The sequence below is a fragment of the Boleophthalmus pectinirostris genome, unplaced genomic scaffold (assembly GCF_026225935.1).
Source record: "Boleophthalmus pectinirostris isolate CB_2022bp ecotype Guang Dong unplaced genomic scaffold, ASM2622593v1 HiC_scaffold_2, whole genome shotgun sequence".
NCBI classification, from domain to species: domain Eukaryota; kingdom Metazoa; phylum Chordata; class Actinopteri; order Gobiiformes; family Gobiidae; genus Boleophthalmus; species Boleophthalmus pectinirostris.
This window is the reverse complement of record NW_026571152.1, coordinates 12,702,572-12,729,192: the sequence shown is the minus strand read 5'-3', so window position 1 is coordinate 12,729,192 and position 26,621 is coordinate 12,702,572. Positions and strand designations below refer to the sequence as shown.

The 26,621-nt window shown below is 42.1% G+C and overlaps 3 protein-coding genes across 6 annotated transcripts; 2 read left to right on the top strand and 1 right to left on the bottom strand.

Annotated features, from left to right (window-relative positions):
• The first annotated feature begins 16 nt into the window (after nucleotides 1–16).
• ppib (peptidylprolyl isomerase B (cyclophilin B)) lies at nucleotides 17–3,978 on the top strand. Its single transcript, XM_020934666.2, has 5 exons — nucleotides 17–326; nucleotides 1,463–1,576; nucleotides 1,672–1,765; nucleotides 2,074–2,258; nucleotides 3,391–3,978. Exons 1-5 carry the CDS (start codon nucleotides 180–182, stop codon nucleotides 3,523–3,525), a joined length of 675 nt encoding a protein of 224 aa, XP_020790325.1. The 5' UTR covers nucleotides 17–179; the 3' UTR covers nucleotides 3,526–3,978.
• A 1,218-nt stretch (nucleotides 3,979–5,196) lies between these two features.
• On the bottom strand, nucleotides 5,197–12,017 carry mpi (mannose phosphate isomerase). 4 transcript variants are annotated; one of them, XM_055155703.1, is made up of 8 exons: nucleotides 11,885–12,017; nucleotides 10,313–10,440; nucleotides 9,367–9,567; nucleotides 8,116–8,257; nucleotides 7,857–8,036; nucleotides 6,981–7,139; nucleotides 6,646–6,854; nucleotides 5,197–5,778 (listed from the first exon to the last, which is right to left on the bottom strand). In XM_055155703.1, the coding sequence occupies exons 1-8, from the start codon at nucleotides 11,898–11,900 to the stop codon at nucleotides 5,575–5,577; spliced, it is 1,239 nt and encodes a 412-aa protein (XP_055011678.1). In that variant the 5' UTR covers nucleotides 11,901–12,017; the 3' UTR covers nucleotides 5,197–5,574. The 4 variants fall into 4 exon arrangements, with proteins under 4 accessions (XP_055011678.1, XP_055011681.1, XP_055011679.1 ...); XM_055155706.1 differs by lacking the exon at nucleotides 11,885–12,017 and adding an exon at nucleotides 11,716–11,858; XM_055155704.1 differs by lacking the exon at nucleotides 11,885–12,017 and adding an exon at nucleotides 10,954–11,707.
• On the top strand, nucleotides 11,959–26,478 carry LOC110169158 (secretory carrier-associated membrane protein 2-like). Its single transcript, XM_055155707.1, has 9 exons — nucleotides 11,959–12,093; nucleotides 14,409–14,471; nucleotides 14,703–14,762; nucleotides 14,831–14,948; nucleotides 16,133–16,264; nucleotides 17,118–17,277; nucleotides 20,533–20,634; nucleotides 20,858–20,975; nucleotides 25,167–26,478. The coding sequence occupies exons 1-9, from the start codon at nucleotides 12,037–12,039 to the stop codon at nucleotides 25,314–25,316; spliced, it is 960 nt and encodes a 319-aa protein (XP_055011682.1). The 5' UTR covers nucleotides 11,959–12,036; the 3' UTR covers nucleotides 25,317–26,478.
• Nucleotides 26,479–26,621: the final 143 nt, after the last annotated feature.

Below are 26,621 nucleotides of genomic sequence, written 5' to 3'. Positions count from 1 at the left end.
TCCCGAGGCTCCAAAACCGCAACGGTGCGCGTTCCACTTCCTCCGGCTCCAAGCGCACTGTTCCCGGCTGTAGACGCACTGTCCCGGCTCCAGGCGCACGGTCCTCGGTTGCTCCGCCTGCTCTCTGTGTGGATCTGTGCGTGTCTCCGTGGGTCTTCGTAACAGGCTGAAGGCCGTGGATGCTCAGACGGTTCGCGGCGCTGCTCAGACGGAGGATGAAGTGTGTGCTCGCGCTGGCGCTGCTCGGCGGCGCACTCGTGTTCCTCGCGTTTCCCGGAGGTTCCCAGGCCGAGGACAAGAAGAAGGGCCCCAAAGTCACGGCGAAGGTACAACACTGCCCCGGGGCCCGGGGGTAGCTCATACTGTCACGGGGTAACTGGGTACGGGCTTAGCCATAGCCCCAAAATCACGGCGAAGGCACAACACTGCGCCGGGGTAACGAAGTAGTTACAGTCTTGTCCATAGCCTAGGGTGACCAGATTTTCAAAATAAAAAACTGGGATGTCTCTGTTTTGTGGTGGTTGGTAATAATAAAACTGTGAAACGAGTGCAGAACAAAGGAAAATTGTTATGCACTTGGCACTAATGTGAGTTTTTATAGTCACATTTTCTTTGTGTTTTTGTCATTTTTAAGCAACTTTTCTTTTTACCTAAATTTTATGTAAACAAATGAGAATTTATGCTTCTTTACTGTTGGCATGTATCAGATTAGTCAAAAATAGGGACGTGGGACATACAGGGGACACGGGGCTCAAAACTGGGACTGTCCCGGGTAAATAGGGACTTCTGGTCACCCTACCATAGCCCACCGTCAGAAGGTAGGGTTTTGGCAACTGTCCGGGTTCGCACACACTTCTCTGGGGATCAACCGGCTAATCCGTCGTTTTCGCGCTGTTCCTCTGCTCCACGGCCTCCGGATAAACCAGCCCCGACCCCGCAGTGGCCCTTCTCCCTCTGCTCAAACCCCCGTCCCTGGTGTGAAGCTCCGTTAGCTCTGGGCCTTTCCTGAGGCACGGGTCCAGCCCTGCGCCCAGCATCAGTGTGTTCAGTCCGCTGCTGTGGTGCCCATACCCATTCACCAGACCCAAACATTAGCCCGGTTCTAGCTCCACATTAGCCCGGTTCTAGCCCGGTGCCACGCCACGTCACATTGAGCTACTTTGCTTCGTCCTCCTGGCTGCTCATTGCAGTAGCTCAGTGAAACGTTCAGACGCGTTAGTTTCACGCTGGACGCTGCTCCGGGCCAGTGCTGTTCAGACAGGACCTGTTTAAGTGTCTTAAACAGTGGTTTCCTGCCTTTATTGTCTCACACTGTTGAGCACTATTGTTTGTTTTCTAGTACACTGATAATTATAAGTATTATAATTTAAAGTTAATAAATAAAATGTATGCCAAGTTTATCCGACATAAACTTTCTTAAGCTTGTAAAATGTACTTTAAAGGAAAAATCTGTGTTTCTCAGGTGTATTTTGACATGAAAATCGGGGAGGAAGAGGTTGGGCGCATAGTCATTGGAGTCTTTGGAAAAACAGTCCCAAAAACAGCTGATAACTTCATTGCCCTGGCAACAGGCGAGGTAAACGTCCCATAATGTGTTCATTCTCTGGTAGAGGGTCTGTGAGAGTAGACTAGGTTTAAACCAGATGTCTGTTTGCTTTGTGTTTTTCACAGAAAGGTTTCGGATACAAGGGAAGCAAGTTCCACCGCGTCATCAAGGACTTCATGATCCAGGGAGGAGACTTCACGCGTGGGGATGGGACTGGGGGTGAGACCGGAGACCGGGGTCGGGTCAGGGGGTGAGACCGGGGTCGGGTCAGGGAGGGAGAGCGACGGGGGAGGAGGGAGAGCAGAACGCACTCTGCTCTACCAGAATGAGCCACTGGTGTTTTTCCAATGGTGCCTCACCCCCAAAGCCTCACGTCCTCCGCTTCACTCCTGATTCATTTACCTATGGATTATTGCCTGTTTCAAATGAGCTCTTCCCTCCTTTTCCCCTTTTCACCTGTCTCCCCTTCTCCTCATCTATCTACTGTCTTTCCCCCTTCCTCACCAGTTTCTCATTCTGTCTTGTAGGTAAGAGTATCTATGGCGACCGTTTCCCTGATGAGAACTTTAAGCTGAAGCACTATGGTGCTGGGTGGCTGTCCATGGCCAATGCTGGCAAAGACACAAACGGGTCTCAGTTTTTCATCACCACTGTAACCACGCCTTGGCTCGACGGCAAGCATGTGGTGTTCGGCAAGATCCTGGAGGGCATGGTGAGTCCAGAGAGGGCACTTGGTCTAACCCTAATGCAGTTGGAGAGCACAGGGAGGGAATCTTCACTCTGCTAAGGATGGGTCGGTATGGATTTTTTGAGCAGATGGCAGATATTTGTACTCCTGCTATGGTTGCTAGTTGATATTTGCCGATACCTATATGTAGCCTTTAAAATCCATAGCTAGGCCCAGATTTTTTAAGTTGAAGTGAATTTCACAAATTAGCTTTTCACATTTGTAAAAATAATTTATCTGTGACATAAAATAATTAGGTATGTTTGCGTAACATAGCAATATAATGCTCTCCTATTTCAATCTCATCACTCTTTTCAAAAAAGTGGCAAAAATTGTGTATCAAATAGCAATATTGATATTTGGCATGGCCAATGCAATTCTAGAAAAGATGCATCACTCACCCCAAAACCCAGCAGGCCAGTGGTGGAAATACTCATTTTCTTTGAGTATATCTGTACTTTTAAGTATCATTAATACTTTTACTTCAATAGATACATTTTAAGTGTCAGTTTAGGTCCTTTTTAAAGCGTAAAAAATCAAAGTATTGTCCATTGTGCACATATATACGGTCTACGACTGTGCATATATTGATGTCATCTAAAGTTTCACATATAGTGATTTTGTTCACAATTTTTTTTATTTTTTAAGCTATTTTTATTTGTACACTTGTCTGCTCAAACTATAAATGTGGGTTAGGGTCTCATGTCTCAAACCATAATAATAATAAAAATAAAAAAAAACTTTTCAGTCCAGTTCAAAAATATAATGGGGTAGAAAGTAGAGATATCAGATCAAATTGAAAGTAAAAAGTATCCCCGTTTTCAAATTTTACTTGAGTATAAATGCCTAAAATTTGTACTAAAGTATTGTACTTTTACTTTGCCACATTCCACCACTGCTCTTAACTCCCGTGTTCATTGGGCTATGCTTCCAGTGGCATATGTCTCAGTACAGCTGCTTGTTTCAGCTTGTTCTGTATAGTAGTCAATGTAAAGATATCAACATGTGCTGACTGTGGTAGATTACAGGTTTAGACTGTGGGGTAGGTGGTTACAGGTTTAGACTGTGGTAGGTTACACAGTTCTGAGGAGATCTGGACTTGTTTTCTTTTTTTCAGGACGTCGTAAAGAAAATCGAGTCAACAAAAACTGATGGTCGAGACAAACCGCTCAAAGACGTGGTAATTGCCAACTGTGGAACACTGCCTGTGGAGAAGCCCTTTGGAGTGACCAAGGAGGGAGTCACGATCTAAACCTGGACTGGATCTAGATCTGGGGCTAAACCAGGGGTGTCCAAATTATGGCCCTGGGAGCAATTTTTGTTAGCTCTTAGGCTGCCTGCTGAATTGGCTCAAATGATCAGGAATTCTGCCACTATAAACTCTATGACATCATATTATATTCAGATGCACACCTAAAATTAATGCCCCAAGCCTTATTAAAGATACAATGGCTCTTTAATGAGTAACGTAAATACACCAATATGAGAAACCTGCTGTAATGAACTGTCTGTGGCCCTCCGTTCTGAATAGGCTTAGATATGTGGTCCACAGTGAAAAAAGTTTGGACATGCCTGGTCTAAACAAAGGTCTAAACCAGGTCAGGGTCTTCAGGGGTGGGACTTTCATAGGGACCAGGGGTAAATTCATTCCAACATGTTTTTGTAAAAAATGGATCTGAATAAAATTTTGTTATAAAACATCTAACATTTGGTTGTGTTTGTGGCTCAACTCACCTCAGCATCTCTTTGTTAAATGTTAGGGAACATTTTTTCTAGTACAGTTCAGAATTAGATTATTGTATTTTATTGTATAGCCTTTTCCCTCAACAGTACTGCACTTGCAGCTGCTCAGAGGTTAATGCCAGCCCCCCTCAGGCGTTTAGACGCATTCTATAGTGCTGTCGCTCAAGTGTCTGATGGAGGGTGTAGTCTGAGTTAGACGTCAATTTGGACTCAGCCTTTCAGACCATTGTCCCATTTTAGAGAGTGTTACACTTCTATGGGGTATTAACTGCTAACACAGCATAGTTTTGAAAATGCAATACTTGCTGAAAACAAGGTATCATTTTCATTTGACCCTCTGAAGGGGGAGTAAAGATAGAGACGAAACTACTGCATATCGCGTCAATTTGCTGTGTACAGATTTGTATATTTATGGAGAACTGTGTCAGAGCATGGGTGATGTATTGCTAACCATAGGGAGGGTTCGAATATGGCCCAGGAGAGATGGCTAAAATACTCAACCATGCATGGATGACATAATGTATCTGATGAGAGAACTATGTTAGAACATGCTAGAAAGCAAAAATATATATAAATTGATACCCCTTCAAAGTAAAATGCATCAGATCACACACTCCCTGCAGACACGTGCACACCAAATCTGATTATTGGAGCTGTTAAATTAAATGCACTACAATACTACAAAGTCTGATGTGAGAATCAGACTGATCATGGTCAAACAGAAACCGGTTGATTTGGCTGTTTACATTTGAACTCTATGGCTATAATATAATCTAATGTCTCTATAAATGTTAATCAGATTTTTCCCGTTTGCATGTGACCGCAGAGTGTCCCAGCTTTTCTTTGGCAGGGATCCACCTCTACTGAAAAACTGGATCAGTATTGTAATGATATTTAATAGTGGATCTCTAGATGTAATGATTCTTATTTACGGACTCATTTTGGCCTAGAATGTCTCTCATTTCTTATAATATGTGAAAGATAAATAACAATTACAATTCAATCTCCTATGTATTAAGTTAACTGTGTTTTAAGGAAATAAACTCCATTTTCAGTTCCTACACTCGAATCTTATGATATCAGTCAAAGTATCAATATCAGAAACAAAAAAAACATGGATCGGTGCATCCACGTTTTATGTTCAAAATATACGTCATGGTTTATAAAAAGCCCAAACTGCTTCATTTCAGACACGTTTTTATTGACAGGTAAAACTGATGTCTGGTGAAGATCACAGGAGGAAAGGTTTTATGCTTCAGGAGGAATCTTTAAAACTGCAGCAGTGAGTGAATTTTAACAAACTATTTTGGAAAACACTAAAGCTATAAACAACTTTATTTTGTATTTTAATGTCTTTATTTTACAGTATTTCAGAAGAAAACCTCTGTTTCTACGCGATTGCACATGATCCAAAGTAACATTTCCCTACAGGAGGAGATTAGGACATCTGACAAAGGGATACAAGAGAACGAGAATACAGGAGGATGGGAGAGCATCTGACACTCACGAATACAGGAGGGTCAGAGGGCATCTGACACACACAGGAGTGTATCTGGCTCTACAGAAGACAGCAGGCCCTGAACAGTTCTAGGGAAGATGTCACCTCGAGAGGAAGATTCTGATTGGCAGAGAGGAAGAACACAGAGCCCCGTTTCAGAGTGATGTCACTGTGTGAAGTGCAGCGGGCAGAGCCGGAGATGACTAACAGAATGCTGCCGCTGTCGAGAGCCGCCACCGTGTACGACTTCAACTCAGCAGGAACCTGCATTAAGACCAGAGTTAGACCAAAACTAGAGACTAGAGACCAGAGCAAAGATTGCGTTTTAAAAAACTAGCAAACAGGAGCTGCCAGCTACTAAGCACAGCACAATCCATGTGTTGGTTTGTTGTGAACGGCAAAGAGAAACTTTATGAAAGTATTTGACCCAACCGTGCTGAGGTTGCAGTGACATCTATTGGTAATACTGCAGTACTAAATGCACAGGGTTTCAGACATTCTTCTACAGTGTGATTTGATGATTGCCAATAAAATGAGTAAAATTTTATGTGTGTGCAATTATTGATGTGTTAATATTAAACTAAATAAAAGTGAGGGTTTAGCTAATCCCCCGGATGAAGGATTACACAGATTTAATGGCAATAAATCTAACAAATCCAGTGTAAGAGCTGAGAAACAAGGAAAACACTTTTGTAAATACTAAATGCCATGCTCTTACACTTTAGCATAAACTTGTACTGGCGAGGGGAGATAATCCACACTCCACACAAATCACCTGCACTTGGACTTGGACTTGTACTCACAACCTCTGCTCTGACACGAAGTTGCTGCCTGCTGTACCCATTGTACCCACTCACTCTGCTCCGAAAGATCACAGCACCACCAACAGTGGGGATTTCAACCTCTTAAATCACATGACAGGCATTCTGAATGCCCCTGTTTGATTATCACTCCTAACCAGGACATGAGGAGTGTGGATGTGAGTCAGACAGGTGTATTATGGGTCAAATGAGTGCATTGTGAGAGGTGCCACACGTGAATTGTGAGTAAGACAAGTGCGTCGTTAGCATGTTGTGGAGGTGCATCACAAGTGTGTTGTGGGAGGTACCACAGCTGCATTGTGGGAGTTACCTGAATGCGGATGACACTGAAGTCGTCGATGGGCGGATCATACAGGGTCACGTGAGGGTCCTGGTCATCACGGCGACAGGGGAAGAGTTTGGAATGGGCGGGGCTGGGGCTGTAGTCCAACATCTCACAAAGAGTGTCCACGTCCAGAAACTTTGGGGTTAGACCAGCCCGGACCGTGTTATCACTGCATGACATGCACTCTATGCAATCTGAAAGAGACCAGAGTCCTGGTTTAGTTCTCTCCTCCGTACAGGTAGGCATGGACCTCGTTGTCTCAGTCCTGATTTAGTTCTAATTTAGTCCTTGTTTGCCCTGGTTTAGTCCTGATTTAGTACCTCCGTACAGGTAGGCGTGGATCTCATTGGCTCTAAGGAACATGGCTTCTCCTGGCTGAAGTTCGATCAGGTTCAGGAAGTAGACACAGAAACAGCCGATATCCCCGGGGAACTGAGTGTAAAGGGTTAACAGAAGACTGTCCACAGGGGAGGGTTTACCTGAGGAGACAGAGGAGCGAAAGAGCAGAGAGACAGGTGAGAAAGAAGAGAGAGGGGAAAATGCACCTTGAAAAGTAGTGTCCAGCACTTATCACTAGGGGTCAGTACAGGCCACAATGCATTAGGAGGTCTTTAACCGAAGACAAGACTGAATGAAAACAGACAGAAGTGCTGCTTTATTGCACTGTTGATCCTTGATTATGAATAAAACACTCTAAATAAACCTTGAAGTAAAGGTGCTAGGGTTAGCTTCTTAGCTTAACTTGAACTGTTAAAAGAGCAATCATTTCCACATCTCTATGTTTATTGTTAGTCCATAAATACTAAGAAGCTGCCAGTCCACTCTGAACATCTTTCATGACAGAAATCACTTTTGTCAGAATTTAGTCTTTAGACTTTCTTTTCACCCAGAGTCAGAGTCATGTGACCTGGCCGTAGTGATCTGCGTGTTTGAATCTCTCTGAATGAGAACCTCTAGAATCCACTAAAGTGTGCAGGGCATGAGGGGTTAAGGGCTGGGGAAGGCATTCAGCCATAGCTGAGCAGTCTTTACCTGAGGAGAGAGAGAAGACAGACAAACAGAGAGTGAGACAGACAGAGACAAAAACAGAGAGAGAGATGAAGGTCGTTTACTCCTGGTCTGGTTCTGGTCTAATCCTGGTGTAATCTTGGTTCAGTCTTTGTTCAGTCCTGCTTGAGTCCTGCTTCAGTCCTTACCCTCCTCTGAGAGCCTGTGGACTAGAGCTTGGAGCTGGGTCTTGACCAGGTCTGAGTCGCTCCTCATCATTCGGCTGAAGCAGGTCTTTAGAGCAGCACGGGTTTGGTCCAAGTCCCCCAGTGAGGACTTAAGACCCTGGACGGAGTCTGGACCCACCAATGCCAAGAGCTCCGGTACCCCTAAGAGATGAGAGAAAACTGATTCAGTCCAGGTTCAGTTGAGGTTCAGTCCAAGTTCAGTCCAGGTTCAGGATCTTACCTGAGAAGAAGTCCAGGATCTCTGAGACTGGTCTGAAGCCACAAAGTCCAGTGAAGGGCGTGAGGGCGATGGCCATCTCCGGTTTGTGGTTCGCGTCAGGATAATGCTCTGGGAACTGAGTGTGGAGTCGCACCGCCAACTCCTGAGAGAGACCAGTAGCCTCATTTATAAAGCATACGTACAAAATGGAGTCTAAACGTTACGTATGTGACATTTCACTTAAAAGAGGGGATATTTTATTTCTCTGGGATATATTATTAACTGCCAACACATAACATATTTCAAAACTATATTTGCCCTAAAAGACATATTAACCTATTTTATAAATTTAAGTTTAATTTTTAATGCTCTAAGTCCCCCCCTCCCTTTGCTCTCTGCGCTAAGTCACACCCCTTCAAAGTGACATCATAACACAATCTGCAGACATCTCCCTGATGAAACCACTGCTCATGCCTTCAGGTTTGTCAAGTTGATGTGTACAGCTTTGTATATTTAGCATGGGAGCATGGGTGATGCAGACTTGTGGGCAGAGCTTTATGTAGGGTCGTACTGCAAACTGTAAGGAGGTTTCAGTCAAAAATACTCAAACATGCATGAACAGATTGTTATAACACAGTGGCAAGCTCAAAAAAGATCTTGCATAATACCCCCTCTTTAAGTTTGGGATCGATAAAAAGACAAATTGATGTGGGATTGTTCTGACTACAAAACTGCACCACATGAGAAGCTTTCAGAGGCAATCTGTACTCAGAAAGAAGAGAAAGGGCCAGTCTGAGGAAGTTTGTATTAAGTGTATGATGGATGGATATAGGTGGCTTTACTTAATATTTTACAGAAATATTAAGTGAATATCATTCACTAAATCACAACTGTCGGTGGGAATAATCACAATGGTTGTATTTATCATAAGATGTGGTCTTATTTTGTTTAATATAAGGAGAAGCTGATTACATAATCACTGGGCATCAAGTTGACAAAGCAAGTGTCCAGCTGTCAAAGATGCTGCTGTCATATGCACAGACAGGTACCAAAGCTCTGCTGCCCCTAGCTGGTGTGTTCCAAGCAGGAAGTGCACATGTGTGCAATTTGGCTCCACTGGCTGCAGTTCAATTTCTGTGGCACCTATCTCTGTAACTGCTGCTGTCAGGCTCCTCATTTTGGTCTTAAAATGTCTGTATTAACATGCTCTACATGTCCTGGTTTAGTCCTGGTTCACTTCTGGTCCAGTCCTGGTCTAGTCCTGGTCCGTACCCGGTCTGGGTGGGCCTGGATGGACAGGGCGGTCCTCACTGACAGAACTTTAAATAAGAACGGGAGTTTTCCTTTGAACCTCTCTTGGACTTTGGTGCCAAGACTCTGGGGGTTCTTCTGTATCCAGGCTCCCAAAGTTTTGTCTGAGATCTGGTCCAAGAGGATTCCAGAGTCGGCTTTGGGGTGAGCGCCCATCCACAGCTGAAAGAGAGAGACTAATGTGAGGGCTTTTCACAGCTGCAATCAAAGTGAATTGATCCTAAAAGCAAAGGCACTTAAACTAATCAAAACAAAACAAAACAAAAAATACAAAATACAAAATACACATTTTCAGGAGCCTGTGATCAATTCTTGCTTTCTGTTTAGGTGTATGATATTTAACAAAAAGGTGAGAGTGACTAACTGAAAAACAGTTGGCTAATGTTAGCTAGCTTGTGACTGTAGGGTTATTTGAGAGAGTTATTTAACAACACAAATAAGCTCCCCTGTTGTAGTTCCAGCTAAATCGGTTCCTTCTGGTCTGACTGTGTTAAAACAGCTCAGATTAAAGTCTAATTTGTGTAACAGAGCTTCAGACAGAGCAGCGCCTAATAAAGTGTCAATACTGACTATAACCCTAACCCAGGTAAGTGGTAATTCTAACTGTATTGACATTAGACATTTACAATAAACCCATGTAAATGTTGAGATTAGCCAAAGGGCTCCGCTGTATGAGCTCATGTTCAGCTTTATTCCTGTTTTTGTTCCATTGGATGGTTTCAGTGATTACAGAGATACTAACCATAAAACAGGTCAAAAAATCAAGTCCTGGTCAAATCCTGCTCCTGTACCAATTCATTTGATTAATTCAGTTTAGTCCAGGTCTTGTCCTGGTTCAGTCCTGGTTCAGTCCTGGTTCAGTCCTGGTTCAGTCTGGTTCAGTCTTGGTTTAGTTGTCGTCCAGTACCTCTGCATAAGGAGTGTTTGCGTCAATAACACTCTGGGGGGCGCTGTGGAGGAGAAGCTGAGCAACTTCACTGTTTAAACCCAACTTTCCCCATGAGTAGTGCTGCGGCCTGCAGGCTAGAGGAAGAACTGCAACACAAATACAACAGATCAACCCACAATGCTACAGCCATAGTCCTACAGGCCAGAGGGACAACTGCAACACACATTCAGGGCTGTGACGTCATTTCAGGTTCATCAGGTGAATGAAAACAATGAGCACTGTCACTGTTTGATTTGTCCCGTTTTTCAGAGTACCCAGATATTTTGAACCTGAAGTTGCTACAACAACCATACTTTGATTAAATTTGGTTTGTCCAATCTATTTCACTTTTGGAATAGAAAGTGCTTTACTGATAAATATTTGCTATGTATCTGTGAAAATTCTGTATTTGAATTGTTACTAAAGGTTAGAAAACAGCAGAGGTGAGTAAAGTCTGACTTCAGTAAAACAGAACTTTGAGGATTCTGCTCAAATGCCATAATTTTTGTTTCTGTTTCTAAGAATTAACTCTGTGAAAGAGTCAAACTTTGATATGAAGGTATTTAAAAGGAGAGGACAGTTCAACACATTAAAAAGGGCCAAATTGGACAATGACAAACCTGCTACAGTGTCCTCTTTTATAGCTACGACACGACAGCTCAGATGAACAGGTGCAGTTCAGATGGACAGGTGCAGATGGACAGGTGTAGTTCAGATGGACAGGTGCAGACGGACAGGTGTAGTTCGTGTAAATGTGACAAAAGTGAAATTCCTCTGAGTTAAACTAATATTTGAGAGAGTTTCCTCACAGCGCTTGAGGTCTCGACGGTAACACAAACCCAATCACCAGAACATAGTCTTTATACAGACCTTAGACTTTATCTACACCATAGACTGTATACAGTAAATACACAATACAGACCATAGACCTTATCTAGGGCTGTCCAAACTTATTTCACAGACGGATGCATATTGAAACATATGTGACAAGTGGAGGGCCACGGACCGGTGGCCAAAACAGCGGATCATTACGATTTGGTGGTTATCATTAGGGCCAATTCAGCAGGAAGCCTATTTTATACAGTAAATACTCTCAGACCATAGACTTTATACCGTAAATACTTTATACAGTCTATGAACCACACACGAGCTATTTTTACCTCCACGACACGGAGAATGAACCAAGTTCTGGTTAAGATCTGGTTTAGTCCTGGTTATATACAGCCTGTGGTTATAATACATTTATACTTTACAAACTGAATTAGATGAAAAAATGTATGCCACCATAGTCTTAACCAAATCTATGGAAGACATTACATAGTTATGATATTAGATTATAACACAGCAGGTGGAAAGCTCCGGGTAAAGCCTGACTGACTGACCCTGAGCCCAGTGACAAGGGACCTCCTGGGCCCCCGGGACCACCGGACCGGGCAGAATCGGAGAGCGGTCTGCTTCACAGCACTGGAGCCAGTGACAACGTATACCGGAGGATAAACACGATAAACCTCTGTGAGACCCGGTAAAACAAAACCGAGCGGGGACACTCACCGGGCACTTCCGCCATCGCTGCAGCCACACTGACGCATGCGCAGTTCCAGGCAGAATCGCGGAACAGAATCAGGAAAACTTTGCCTCCGCCTTTCCTCCGTTTTTTTCCGTGTTTTCCTTTAGTAAACCGTTTCTCGACGCACCCCGCCGCTATGTCCAGCTTCGACACGAACCCATTTAGCGCCAGTGCAGCAGAGAATCCGTTTGAGGTGAGTTTTCCTGGACTTTTCAGGGACTTTCGCAGAGTTTAGAGTAGTCCAGCGCAATCTGTGGCTAGAGGGCGGGGCTCGGAGCGAGATCTACGCTGTGATTGGACAGTTCAGAGTGAGTGACAGGACAACAACGAATCAAAGTGCAGGATTGGGCTGAGGGGCGGGGTCACTGGTAAAGGAAGCTGAAGTGAGGGAGTTTAGAGGGACGTTTCACTCCGAAAACCGGTTTAAATAGTTTAAACCGAGAATCACCGGACGAATAACGGTCTGCGACAGAAACTGCGGCTTTGAAAATGTAAATAGGCCCAAACAGAGCGGAAATGAGACGGAAAATAGGGAACGGAACGTCACATGTGACACAGACACAGCGCGCCCTCTCTAACTAACTGGAAAATTTCATATACACAAAGCTAAATTCTCAAAAACTACTACCAAAATATTTTATTTAAAAATGTTTGTTTTGTTTATCTAAACATGTACATAGAAACAATCAGAAATGTGGAAAAAAAAAAAAAAAGAACAAGGACTAGGGCTGTGCAAAAATATCGAAATATTCATATAGCGTATCGTTAAAGTCGTATCGTTTAGTGATACAGTATTGATATCATGGGCTGCTGAGTCGATATATGTATACATGTATACTTACCAAATTATTTTATTACAGCACTTCAATTGGGTTGCTTGTTTAGAGGAAGGAAACTTGTTTATGCAATACATTTGACATATTCACATACAATTGATCTTTTTCAATTTAGTATCTCAGCCATGATTTAGTAGTTCTTTTGTGAGCCTTTGTACATGTAAATGTTGAGCTCATATAGGATGTGAATGAATCAGCAATAACCCATACTAAGGTTTTATGTATTCTTCTAGTTAGTAACTTGCATTAAACTAAATGCACTTTGTTAATTTTCCTTAATGGGCTTGATTGTATAAAAGACTTTATTTTTTTACTGAACTGCACAAACAAACATGCACTGTATCGCGGTATATATCGTATTGTGGTCTATATATCAAGGCATATATCGTATCAGCAACTTCTTAATGATACCCAGCCGTATTAAGGACTATAAAATGCTACTTTAAATACTTCCCACACAAATATATTAAATCTACTTTTCATTTAATGTACGTATCTTTTCTTTCCTTTTGTTTTTAGTTTATACCGTAACTCAGGAACAGAGGGGGTACAGGGGAGGGACAAAGGAGCGATGTGTGGGGTCCTGACTGATAGACAACACAGTAAAATAAAAATAAAATAAAAGTGTCTGTGCATTACATCAAGTTTATCTTAATCCTTCCTGACTACTGTGGAAATATTCACTCTCTGTTCACAGCTGTTTGTGGAGGATTATAAAGTAAATGTGTTCAGTGTCAGGTACAGCCAGGTGTTTGTCTCACAGATGGGGGAGGAAGGAGAGAGGGGGCAAGTGAAAGACAAAACCACACCTGGGTACTTTTATTTGATTATAAGGCTCACCACATCCGGGTTCTGCTGAATATAAAAAGGGCGTGACCCAAACAAATTACACAAAAGAGAGACAGAGAAATCAAGGAGAGGGAGGAGAGACAGACAGAGGAGAGAGAGAAAGAGAAGGAGTGGAGAGAAGGATGGGAGAGAAAGAGGGAGGATAGAGATAGAGGGAGGGGAAAGATGGAAATGGATGAAAGAGAGAGAAGCCCTCTCTGAATCCAATTCCTCCTCCTTTTTCCTCCCCATGTTTCCTAGCTCCTTCACAGCTGAGTGAAGGTTCTTTTATTAGACACTTAGAGCTTCGGCTTTTGGACGCACTCCCCTTGTTCATAATAGAAAAACACGCCCATAACACAGTCCACTACTGATGTTAAAATGATCTTAATGATCTTAAAAGTTTTTGATAAAATAGCAATACACTTGATCAGGTGGAAAAATGCACTTGCTGTGGCAGTTCTTAATGTTAAAGTATGTAAACATATGCAAAACATAAAGCATAAGCTACAATACATTAACTCAACATAGAATCGTGGTGACACTAAGGACATATTACACAATTTGACCGTTTGGAACCACACTTAAAGTGCCGGCTCCTTTGCAGGTGTGCTCAAAATGAGGATTAGTGCAAAGGAAAAAGGAAAGGAGGAGGGGGAGGTTGTTTGGAAAAGGGCCATAGAGTCCTGAGCATGGGAACTGTGCAGCTGTGAACCATGACTGCAACTCCCATCATGCACCTGGGCCTGAGCAGATGGTGCAGAGGAACAGAAAAGGAGCAGTGCTGCAGAGGAGGTGCAAAGGAGGAGCAGTGATGCAGAGGATGACAGTTGTTGTTTTTCAGGATCCTTCAGTGACGCAGGTGATGAACTCCACTGTGACGTCAGTCGAACAGTTCTACCCAAATGTGAGTCCTGTTTCTCTCTCAGCCCTAAACTAGGACCCAACCAACACTAGACCAGGACTGAACCAGGACTGAACCAGGACTGAACCAGGACTGAACCAGGACTGAACCAGGATTAGACCAGGATTAGACCAGAATTAGGATAGCACTGACAGTCTCAGAATCATAAATATACACTTCGAATCACTTTGTGCATAAATGTGTTTTACAAACTAACTTTCATTGTTTTTGCAGGAAACCACAGGATCCACATCTCCTGCAGTTCTACAGCCCTCCACAGAGCCAGCCCCAAGGGTAAAACATAAACAAGGACTAATCGAGAGTCTAAACCAAGACTAAACCAGGTCTAACTGTGTGTTCAGGAGGTGGCAGCAGCGGCTCAGGCAGATCTTCTCAGGCGACAAGAGGAACTCGAGAGGAAGGCTGCAGAGCTAGAGAGAAGAGAAGAAGAGATCAACAACAGGAACAGAACCCAGCCAGGTCTGAACCAGGACTGAACCAGATCTAAATCTTATCTTAACCAGGTCTGAACCAGGACTAAACCAAGACCAGGTCTGAACCAGGTTTAAGCCAGGTCTGGACCAGGACCAGATCTGAACCAGGTCTGAACAAGGACCAGATCCTTGTCAGTTGCCTGATATATTGGGCCGATATTGGCACTTTTTAGTGCAATGGCTATTGGCCTAAAATCTCAAAACAAACATGGTGGTCTACATGGAAAAAAGGAAGAAAAAAACACAGAGGACTGAGAAACAGCAGATTTGTGTAGAATTGACAGAAGTACCAAACTCTTACTTATCTTAGGTAAAAGAAGTGCTAGATTTCAGATCTTGAGTAGATCCTCTTGTGGTTTTGCTTATAAATCCTCATAGCAAGGATCTGGGTGAAGCTGCTGCTATAGGAAGCATGACTCTACTACTTCCTGTGTAATTTATCGCCAGATTTCTGTGCACTGAAAGCATTTATCTGAACTACTGCACCACATTTTAAAAATAAAAATAACACAGTTTTTACAGTTTTGCATCTAAACTACAAGTGTAATGCTCTGATCTTTTAGATACCTAAGAGTCTAAAAGTGAGCAATTTACTCTAGATTAGGTCACAGCTTTTACCTTGTAGCAGGTGGTCTCTTTGCAGCTGTTTTTGCCCTCAGAGATTTACAATCTATTATGATTCTTTTTGTGTCTGTTGTCTGCTCTGTTTGTTGCACGTTTAATAATCGATCTATAGAAGACTGAAAAATCCTGTAGTGTAGTGGGCTTAAGCTGTTATGTTTTTATGCTTTGCTTTTCTTTGATTGGCCAATTCAGTTTGTACTCCTAATACAATACAGTAAGTTGCACTCTTCAGTTTGTATTAGGAGCAGGTCTGCAGATCACTTATAGTTTGTCACAATAATTAATAATTTGTTAATTTGTTGTTCATTATATGAAAGCTGGAACAATATATATTATGCCTCAATATTTATCATGTGTACAGCCTTTTAATGATACAGTATATTTAAAATTAGGTTTACTGGGATATTTCTCTGTAACTATATATCATGCTTAAAAATACGTTATTGTGACAGGCCTAACCTACATTTAGTATTGTCTTTCAATGACTTGTGTTGTCCCGTTGACCATAAAAGCTTTTTTCAAAGTCTCAAATTGTTTTGTTTTCAGGAGTTAAGGAGAACAACTGGCCTCCTCTCCCAGGCTTCTGCCCCATCAGACCCTGTTTCTACCAAGACTTTTCAGAAGAGATTCCCCCGGAGCACCAGAGAGTGTGCAAGATGATGTACTACCTGTGCATGTGTGAGTGACTAGACAAACCAGGCACGTTGGTGAACTTTCTTTGCAATGCTGGTTGCATTACTGGACCAGGTTCGGCTGTCATTGATGTGCAGACCCAGGGGGCTGTGGACAGCTGCTCTTCCTAAACTCCACTATCAACTCTGTTGTTTTTAAACAATTCAGGAAGAGGTTGTTATTTAGTGTAATGTTATTTAGTTGTTTTATGTGACAGGTCTGGTGGGAGGTCAAGCAGTTGTATGTTAGCAGACTATACAGCAGGCGGCACAGGACACAGCCCTGGAGGACACCGGTGTCAAGAGTGATACAAATTAATTGCTTGCCCAATCACTAATAGTGATCCTATAGGAATCAGGAATACTTAAACAGGATTCAGGGTGAAGGTTTGAATTTCAGGACATCTGGTTTGGACATCCCTACTCACAACAACCCCAACAACACATAATGAACCATATACTACCTACAGAGCATCCCAAAACTCTCCAAAACACAGGCCACTTTCTAGGGAACTGATAACTGGGACCTGCAAATTTAAGCACATAAACAGTTGTTTATCTATGTTCCTTCCTGTGATAAACAGCGATGAGTAAAAAGTTTGTGAAACAGGAGTAGGTCTGAGTTGTAGTGACTCTTCCAACCCGAACATAAACCCAAGCTTCATGGTTATGCTGCTGTGTCTGCTTCTGAGTCTGAGTCTGCTTCTGTTTGAGGAAATTACATTTATGTGGTGTTTCTTCTCTCTGACTCTGGGCATGTGTTTGTGTTTTTGCTCATGTTTTGGTTAATTTCAGCTGAACATATGTGATGTTTTTTGTCATATGTCATATTTTTTCATATTTTTTATTTTTATTTACAGTGAACTCTTTGACGCTCTTCCTGAACGTGTTGGCGTTTCTAGCGCTCTTCATCACAATATCCTCTTATGGTCAGGACTTTGGTTTGGCTCTGGTTTGGCTCCTGCTGTTTACACCGTGCTCCTTCCTCTGCTGGTACCGGCCTGTGTACAAGGCCTTTAGGTATGAATACTGATACTATACTGATACTACTACTACTACTGACTGCTGATCACGTGATTGGAAATTGGCGCTGATCACGTGACTGCGGACTCAATGCGGACTCGGACATTATGTTTCGATCAGGTATCGGATAAATAATATATGTATATATAACACATAGAACACACAGGACACACAGCACACAAGTTTTTTTTGTTTTTTTTTACGCGATTTGCTCAGGGATGTCCAGTTAGTGCAACTGTCTGTCCCAGTGTCTGCTGTACTAGAGGTGCACTCGCGCTGGGACTTTTGAGCCGTGCTATGCTTGGGAGCTGTTATCTGGGGTTCTGTGGCCCGTGTTCACACCCGCGCAGCTGATGGCATTGTCGCACTGCACTGTTTGTTGCATGTTGTGCAGCTGGAGCTGGCGCTTTTGGTAGAGAGGGTGGGAACAGCGGCATGGAGTGTTTATTGAGCGGTGGGACCGATGTTGTGGTGCGTGCTCTGTGATGGGTTTGTGGGTGTGGTGGTGGTGCGGGGGAGTCGGGGGTGGCTGGGGTAGAGAGGCTGTGGGGCTTCTGTCATCTCGTTTTTATTTGGTAAGATTTTGTATTATTTGGATATCTTAGGAGCCTAAATGTTTTAAATGTAATGCACAGGCTTCCATATAATACCAAATATACAAAGTCTAGATTGTGCAGTCTACAGTCCCTGACAAAAGTTTTGTCGCTTATCCATTTTGTAGAAACAAAAGCTTATAAACTGACTTTAAATTAATCGACTGGTTTTAGAAATGTCTCATATGAAAGCTAAAACCCTCCCAAATTATGCTCAATATACTAAAATAAATTTGCTTCACTGAAGAAAGATTGATCATTTAATGAACACAGAAAGGTCAGATTTTGGCAAGACAAAAGTTTTGTCGCCTTGTCATATGATGCACCCAATCCTAGATTACAGCCTCACCTGTGATCAGTTACTGATCAGTCAATTAGTGGGTGTGTATAAAAAGAACCCAAGCACACCAGACCTTCACATCAACTGCAACTTGACCTCTGACAACATGCCTAAGATCCACCCTGAGACCAAAGCGTTAATTATCAAGAGGCTGAAGACCAGATCCACTGCTGAGGTGGCTGACACCTTCAATGTGTCTCAGCGTCAAGTACAAAGAATAAGAAAAAAATCTGAAATGACTGAAGATGTTTTTGACAAGCCCAGGTCCGGCAGACCCCGCAAGACAACTGCTCGGGAGGACCGTTTGTTGATTCGAAAATCCAAGGCCAGCTCCTTTTCCACTGCAGCAGACTCCACCAGGCCTGGTCACCTCAAGTCCCTGTGTCAACCAGAACAGTTTGTAGAATTCTGTCTCGAAATGGCCTCCATGGTCGAATCAGTGCACAGAAACCAGCACTAAACAAAAGTCAATTAAAAACCATGTGGCATTTGCCAAGGCCCACAGCCTGCTAAAAGAATGGACACTGGAAAAGTGGCAGAAGGTGGATTTCTCAGATGAATCCTCGGTTGAATTACATCACAGCCGCCGCAAATATTGCAGGAGACCTACTGGAGCCTGCATGGATCCAAGATTCACCCAGAAAACAGTTAAGTTTGGTGGTGGAAAAGTCATGGTCTGGAGTTACATCCAGTATGGGGGTGTGCGAGACATTTGCAGGGTGGAAGGCAATATCAATAGCCTAAAATATGGTAAATGGTCACATTTTTCTATAGCGCTTTTCCACCTTCAAGGCACTCAAAGCGCTTTACAACAAGGAACCACTCACCCATTCATACACCAGTGTACGCAGACACTGTGGGCAAGGTGGGTTAAGTGTCTTGCCCAAGGACACAACGACAGCATTCATCTGTGGGAGCTAGAATCACACCAGCCAACCTGTGGGTCAGTGGATCTGACCGCTCAACCTGAGATGTTTATGTTGAGAGCTGGATTCGAACCTCCAACCTTCAGATCAGTGGGCGAATGCTCTATCAACTGAGCTACTGCCGCCCTAATATCAAGAAGTATTAGCTCCTCTTACATTCCCAACCATAAAAGGGGTCAAATTTTGCAGCAGGATGGTGCTCCATCACATACTTCTATCTCTACATCAAAGTTTCTCAAGGCGAAGAAGATCAAGGTGCTCCAGGACTGGCCAGCCCAGTCACCAGACATGAACATCATTGAGCATGTCTGGGGTAGAATGAAAGAGGAAGCATGGAAGGCAAAACCAAAGAATCTTGATGAACTCTGGGAGGCATGTAAGACGCTTTCTTTGCTATTCCTGATGACTTCATCTACAAATTGTATGAATCATTGTGGAACCGCATGGATGCAGTCCTTGAAACTCATGGAAGTCATACAAGATATTAAATATGGATCTCACAGCACCACTACTTAATTCACTGACGTTATGCAACATATTTTTGTATTTGAAGTAAATTATTTGTTCAATTTCTGTAGGCGACAAAACATTTGTCTTGCCAAAATCTGACCTTTCTGTGTTCATTAAATGATCAATCTTTCTTCAGTGAAGCAAATTTATTTTAGTATATTGAGCATAATTTGGGAGGGTTTTAGCTTTCATATGAGACATTTCTAAAACCAATCAATTAATTTAAAGTCAGGTTATAAGCTTTTGTTTCTACAAAATGGATAAGCGACAAGACTTTTGTCAGGGACTGTAGTCTCAGGTCTGATCTGATCCTGGTCTGGTTCCTGTTTTGTCCAGTTCATTAAGTTTACTAAGTTACACATTCCAAGACCATACTGTGAAAAGGAATAATTTTCAACAATGATGGTGCATGGTTAGAAAAGTTAATAAAATTAGAATTTTGGAAATTTGATTTGTCACACTAAGTTCAGCTCAAATATTACACATTGAAATTGATACAATCTGATCCCCCATACATCCTGGGTCTTATTCTTTGCTCTTAGTTAATTTTATAATGTTTTATAGAAGTATCGGATCAGGACTCGGTATCGGCAGATACTCAAAATCAAATGACTCTGACTCACAGTCTGGGGCAAAAAAATGTGATCAGGACATCCCTACTAGTGATACTACTGGTATTACTACTGTGACTATTACTACTACTACATCTACTGATACTACTGCATGACTGATGCAAATTCAACAAATGACTCAAATTGGGAAATGGACAATTTGTGTGTTTGTGGGTCAGGGTTACTGGGGTTAGGTACATGGTTAGAGGTCAGAGTTAGGTTCAGTGGGGTCAGAGGTCAGGGGTCATTTAACTCTTATTCTTCTGTTTCAGGACAGACAGTTCCTTCAGCTTCTTCTTCTTCTTTTTTGTTTTCTTCGCTCAAGTTGTCATCTTCATCATCCAGGCTGTGGGCATCCAGGGCTGGGGTAACAGGTGAGTCTGACACCTGTCCTACATGTCTCTATGGTAAATGGTAATGGCTTCATTTTTAGAGGCAAGGAACCACTCACACATTCATACACCAGTATATGCAGACACCTATAACACCTGTCCAACACCTGTCACCCTGTATAACCACCCAGCCCTGCTCTCTGATTGGTCTGTTCTGACTGGTCTGTTCTGTGTCTAATCCTGCTCTCGGATTGGTCTGTTCCAGTGGCTGGCTCATAACATTCTCAGTGATTACAAGCAACAAAGTGGTGGGCGGGATCATGGTGATGGTGGCTGTTTTGTTCACGCTGTGCGCCGTTCTGTCCGTCATCCTGCTCAAAATGGTGAGTCCTTCCTCACACATGACCTCTAACCACTCACCCTGACCTCATGACCTTGTGACCTTTGACCCTAACCTCATCACCTCTGATCCTAACTGCACAACCTCTGACTTCTAACCTCACCACATTTAACCGCTGAACTCTGACCGTGATTCTTGTCTTTACCCGATTTGCCCCTTTTTAATGTAACAGTTTTAAATCTGTTTGTCCTACTGATCTGAAACCATTGTTATGATTGTTTTAGCTCTATCTTCAAGATTGCCAATTTGGTCAATTTTATTGTCAGTTGTCAATTTTTTCAAAAGCACGTGCAGTTACAGTGGAGGAAATAAGTAATTGATCCCTTGCTGATTTTGTAGGTTTGCCCACTGACAAAGAAATTAACAAGCTATAATTTTAATGGTATGTTTATTTTAACATTGAGAGATAGAATATCAAAAAGAAAATCCAGAAAATAAAAGAAAATATATAAACTAATTTGCATTTCATTGAGTGAAATAAGTCTTTGAAACTTCTAGCCAAAAAAGACTTCAAGTGGGTCTGCACATGTGCCTTCTTAAGCAGGGGGATCTTGCAAGATTTTAATCCACTGCAGCGTAAAGCGTTACTAGCGGTTTTCTTAGTGACTGTGGTCCCAGCTGCCTTGAGATTAATGACTTGCTCCTCCTGTATAGTTCTAGGCTGATTTCTTACTGTTCTCATGATCATTGAAACTCCATGAGGTGAGATCTTGTGTGGATCCCCAGACCGAAGTGTATTTCTTAACTTTTGGAACAGCTGCACCAACAGTCGTCTCCTTAACACCAGCTTCTTGTTTATGGTTTTGTAGCCCATTCCAGCCTTGTCCCTGACGTCCTTTGACAGCTCTTTGGTCTCTCCCATGTTGGAGAGTTTGGAGTAGAGCCTGACCGATATATCGGTTGGCCGATATTATCTGCCGATATGAGCAACTGAAAGCATATCGGCCGATATGCTTGCTGATAGGGACCGATATTTCACGTGGGCATGTTATGCCTCGTTATAAAGCTTAGACTCTCTACATTATGTTCATTTAATCCAATTTACAGACAGATAAATGTCCTAATATGTGGCTCCGCATCAGTATTTATCTGTGGAGTCATTTGTTTACACCCGCAGCGGTGCAACATTGAGATTCTATTCTTTTTACGGACAATCGGTTTGAGACTGGATTAAAAGAACATTTATTAGTGCAGACTTGTGATGTGAGGAGGAGCCTGTGTGAGCGGTGAGTGTTGGAAATACATCGACTTTGAAGCTAGTTTTGGTAGCGATTAGCTGCTGTAGCTCCCACACATAAACAGACTGTTTTCTCTTCTATTGGACTATTGTAAAGTGACTACATTGGCCGTATATTTGCCACTGGACCTGCATTGATATGTAAATGAGCTGTGAATACACGTGTGAATGATGAAATTTGCGCATATAATTAATTACCGCGGCGCGCAGCATTTACGGCTAAAGGCTAATAGCGATTGTTTATTTACTCGCTAGCAGTGATGGGTCGGTCGCGAACGAAGCGGCTCTTAGAGCCGGCTCTTTGAAGCGAACTATGGGAGACTGATCCTTTATTATTGGGATTGGAAGTCGTGTTTTCTCTTTCTCTCACTTTTTTTTTCTCTTCACGCCGCGTGCAGACTCTTGGTAGTTTGACAGCGGCAGCGGCTAAAATCAAAACTTTCAAAAATATGCGTGTGCATGGGGTAAAAAAACGTGCATAAATATATTCAGCATAAAATAAATAAACCAGGACTAATCTAGGGATCGAGAGAGTGAGAGAGATAGAGACCGAGTCCTGACACTCAGTCCTGGTTAAATTCTAGTTTAGTCCTGTTTTACACATGGTTTAGATCTGGTTTAGTCCTGGTTTAGTCCTTTTTCAGTCCTGGTTCAGTTCTGGTTTAGTCCTGCTTTAGTCCTGCTTTAGACCTGCTTTAGTCCTATGACATATCATGTAAAGAGGCAGAATAACAATAAATGTTGCCTAAATAAACCCAGGTTAAAATCCACCAGAGCCAAACCTAAGTTGTTTTTTTTATAATTCAAGATTTACAGTGAATTTTTACATCACTAAATATATTGGCAATTATATCAGCTATCGGCAGCTCCAACTCCCATTATATCGGTATCATATTGGCCACAACAAAATCCATATCGGTCGGGCTCTAATTTGGAGTCTGATTGATTGACTGATTCTATGGACAGGTATCTTTTATACAGGTGACTCGTTGAAACAGGAGTCTAATTCAGGTGATGAGTTGATTAGGAGTATATAACTAGTCTGTGGGAGCCAGAACTCTTAATGGTTGGTAGGGGATCAAATACTTATTTCTTTCAATGAAATGCAAATCAATTAATATATTGTCTATAATGTGATTTTCTGGATTTTCTTTTTGATATTCTGTCTCTCAATTGTAAAATATACCTACCATTAAAATGATAGACTGTTAATTTCCTTGTCACTGGGCAAACCTACAAAATCAGCAAGGGATCAAATACTGATTTCCATCATTATATTCATAGTTAAATAACTTGTCTTTGTCTGAATACAATTTAAAAATGACTTATGAGTTGCGTGAGCTTGTAGTGATCACCAGATATGAAGCCAGTATTGTGTTTGGGTTATTAATTGCATGTAAGAATACCATTTACTGACTGATTTTGAACCTTTCATAATGTTTGAACTTTTATTCATTCATTTATTCAAGCTCTTCATTTGTGATGTGAAGGATAAATAACAGATACATAACACAATTGGATCGGTTGTGTAATAAATTCTTTTTAGTTAAGGCCATTTTCCGTCGCTACAGTGGGTTTCGGAAGATATTTTGTCAAGTCAGTGTTTTGATATCTATATTGGAACTGAAAAAGCTGTATCGATGCATCGCTGCTAAAGACCAAACCAACGAAAATAGATACTTCTGAAATGTGTTCAGTTTAAATGATGCTGACCAGTGGTTAACCTTGAATAAATGGGTCCCACATTTTTAATAAATTCACACTGTAGCATCACTGTAGCAACAGCAGGACGAGGAGACATGTTTGTACCTTTCACTCACACACTTCTATGAAACAGAATTGTAGTTGACAATGAAGTGAAACTATGGACACTAGCGATGTTCATATGTGCCAAAATATGATTACAATCTGATTTCTGGAGCTTTCAAATAATTTAAACGGTACGCAATCTGCAAAAAACAGTGATGTGAGTGAACAATGAGACCATCACTACACACATGTCTGTTTTTAGACGCCCAGTGGCAAAGGGAATACAGGAAATTGCATATCTGTTTGTTTTCCTGCTGGGGGCAAGGTAGTGCCTCCCAGGGAGAATCTCTCTTTTACAGATTGGCAACTCAGATCACATAATCAGATGATCAGATACAGTTGTTCCTACTCCATAAAGAGTTGAGGTTGGGCTTTTACCTTTGAGCAGGTTTTTACAATGTTGTTTAGGCGTTGACTGATGAACCATAAAACCAACTGGTAAAGGATTCAATAAAACAATTACAAAAAGCAACAGGAGGTTGAGACATTATAATACTGTTTCCTCATCACAAACACTGAGTTCTTCTCTCAAACAGAAAACACTCTGTTCCACCTTGTGATGTCATGTGTTTTTAAATGCGATGCACCTTCACTAGAATCATTTGGATTATTTCAGTTTTGGAATTCCCAAAATGTTCTGAACTAAAAGGTAGCTGTTAACTTGAAAACTCCCTATATATGACATGACAAGGTGGAACAGAGCAATTTGTGCAGACTGTATAGACAGACTAAAGTGTTTCTGAAGTGTTTTGGTTGTGTTTGTTATAATAAGATTAGTTAAACTTTACTGATCCAGCAGGGGAACTTTGCCTTGGTCAAGACAAGGTGCATAGATGTCAAATAGAGAGATACAGTACACATGACAGGATAAAAACAGAAATTAATGCATTACAGTCACTTAAACAATCAGTGTTGTTCATAAAATTCATGAATTCATAGTCAGTACAGAATTTTTTTTAAAAGTCCTAAAGGGGCATGTGCACTAGTAGTGTACAGGTTCACGGCTCCTACCACTGCATTGGGAACAGTTTTTTATGGTTGTACATTGTAGTTATGTGGTAGTTTTCAGGTTGTATATCGTCATGTATTTGGTGTTTCTGAAGTGTTTTTCTTTGCTCTGTGTTGCAGGTCCATGGCTCATACCGTCACACTGGGGCGAGTTTCCAAAAGGCTCAGCAGGAGTTTTCTCAAGGCGTCTTCAGCAATAAGAACTTTCAGAATGCAGCTGCTTCTGCGGCGTCTGCGGCGGCTCAGAGCTCTCTACATCAGGGCAACTGATCTTCTGCATCACATGATCATCCTCTGCTGCATCTGACCCTTCTACAGCAGCTCAGAGCACTCTGCAGGACATCTAACCCTCCTCTGTATCATATGATCATCCTAGCGCTCTCTGCATAAGGACATTTACTCCTCCTCTGCATCATATGACCATCCTCTGATCATCCTGCGCATCAAGACAACTGATTTTCTGCATTCTCTGATTATCCTCTGCCCCATCTGACTCTTCTGTTGTGGCTTCTTCAGCAGCTCAGAGTGGCCTGAGTCAGGACAATTTATTCTCTTCTACAGCATATGATCATCCTCTGTACCCTCCTGTGCAGCTCAGAGCCCTCTACACCAGGACAACTGACCTTCTGCATCCCTTTTCTCTGGTTTGTACATTCTTGATCAAACAGACTCTAAAACCCCAGAGGATTAAAGCCCCTCTGTGTAACATTTAATCACATTAGAACAGGGTTAAAGCCCCACTGCGGAACATTTTATCACATTAAAACAGGGTTAAAGCCCCACTGCAGAACATTTCAACACATTCAAACAGGGTTAAAGCCCCACTGCGGAACATTTCATCACATTAAAACAGGGTTAAAGCCCCACTGCGGAACATTTCATCACATTTTCACAGGGTTAAAGCCCCACTGCGGAACATTTCATCACATTTTCACAGGGTTAAAGCCCCACTGAGGAACATTTCATCACATTATCACATTTATCAAGTTAAAATTTAGCAAAATGTAGGAGCTTTAAGGTTTGTGTCCCATAACATTTTACTGCCAACAAGACCTTGTATTAATTATGTTGTCCTCTTTTAGTTTAGACTTATTTTAGACCTGGTTTAGACTTGGTTCAGTCCTGGTTTACATCTGGTCTAGTGCTGGTTTAGACCTGGTTTAGACCTGGGTCAGTCCTGGTTCAATCCTGGTTTACATCTGGTCTAGTGATGGTTTAGACCTGGTTTATTCTTGGTCCATCTTTGGTGTAAATACTGACCCACAGTTGTGCTTTATTTGAATGGGGTTATTGTAATATTGCTCACAGTCTTTGATGATTGACTTGACAGACACAGGTTAAACAGATAATCGTGAATAAAATGCTGTAAATCTTTTATGTGTAAAAATGTGCCTAAATTAAAATGGTTATTTTTGTGATTTCTGTTAAAAGACTTGTCCTAGGTTTTCTTTGGCTGCCTCCTCTCTGGTCTCTGGTTTTGTCTTGGTTTAGACTTGGTCTAGTCATCAGGACTAAGTCCTGGTTTATTTCTGGTTCAGACCTGGTTTAGTCCTGGTTCAGTCCTTGTTTACTCCT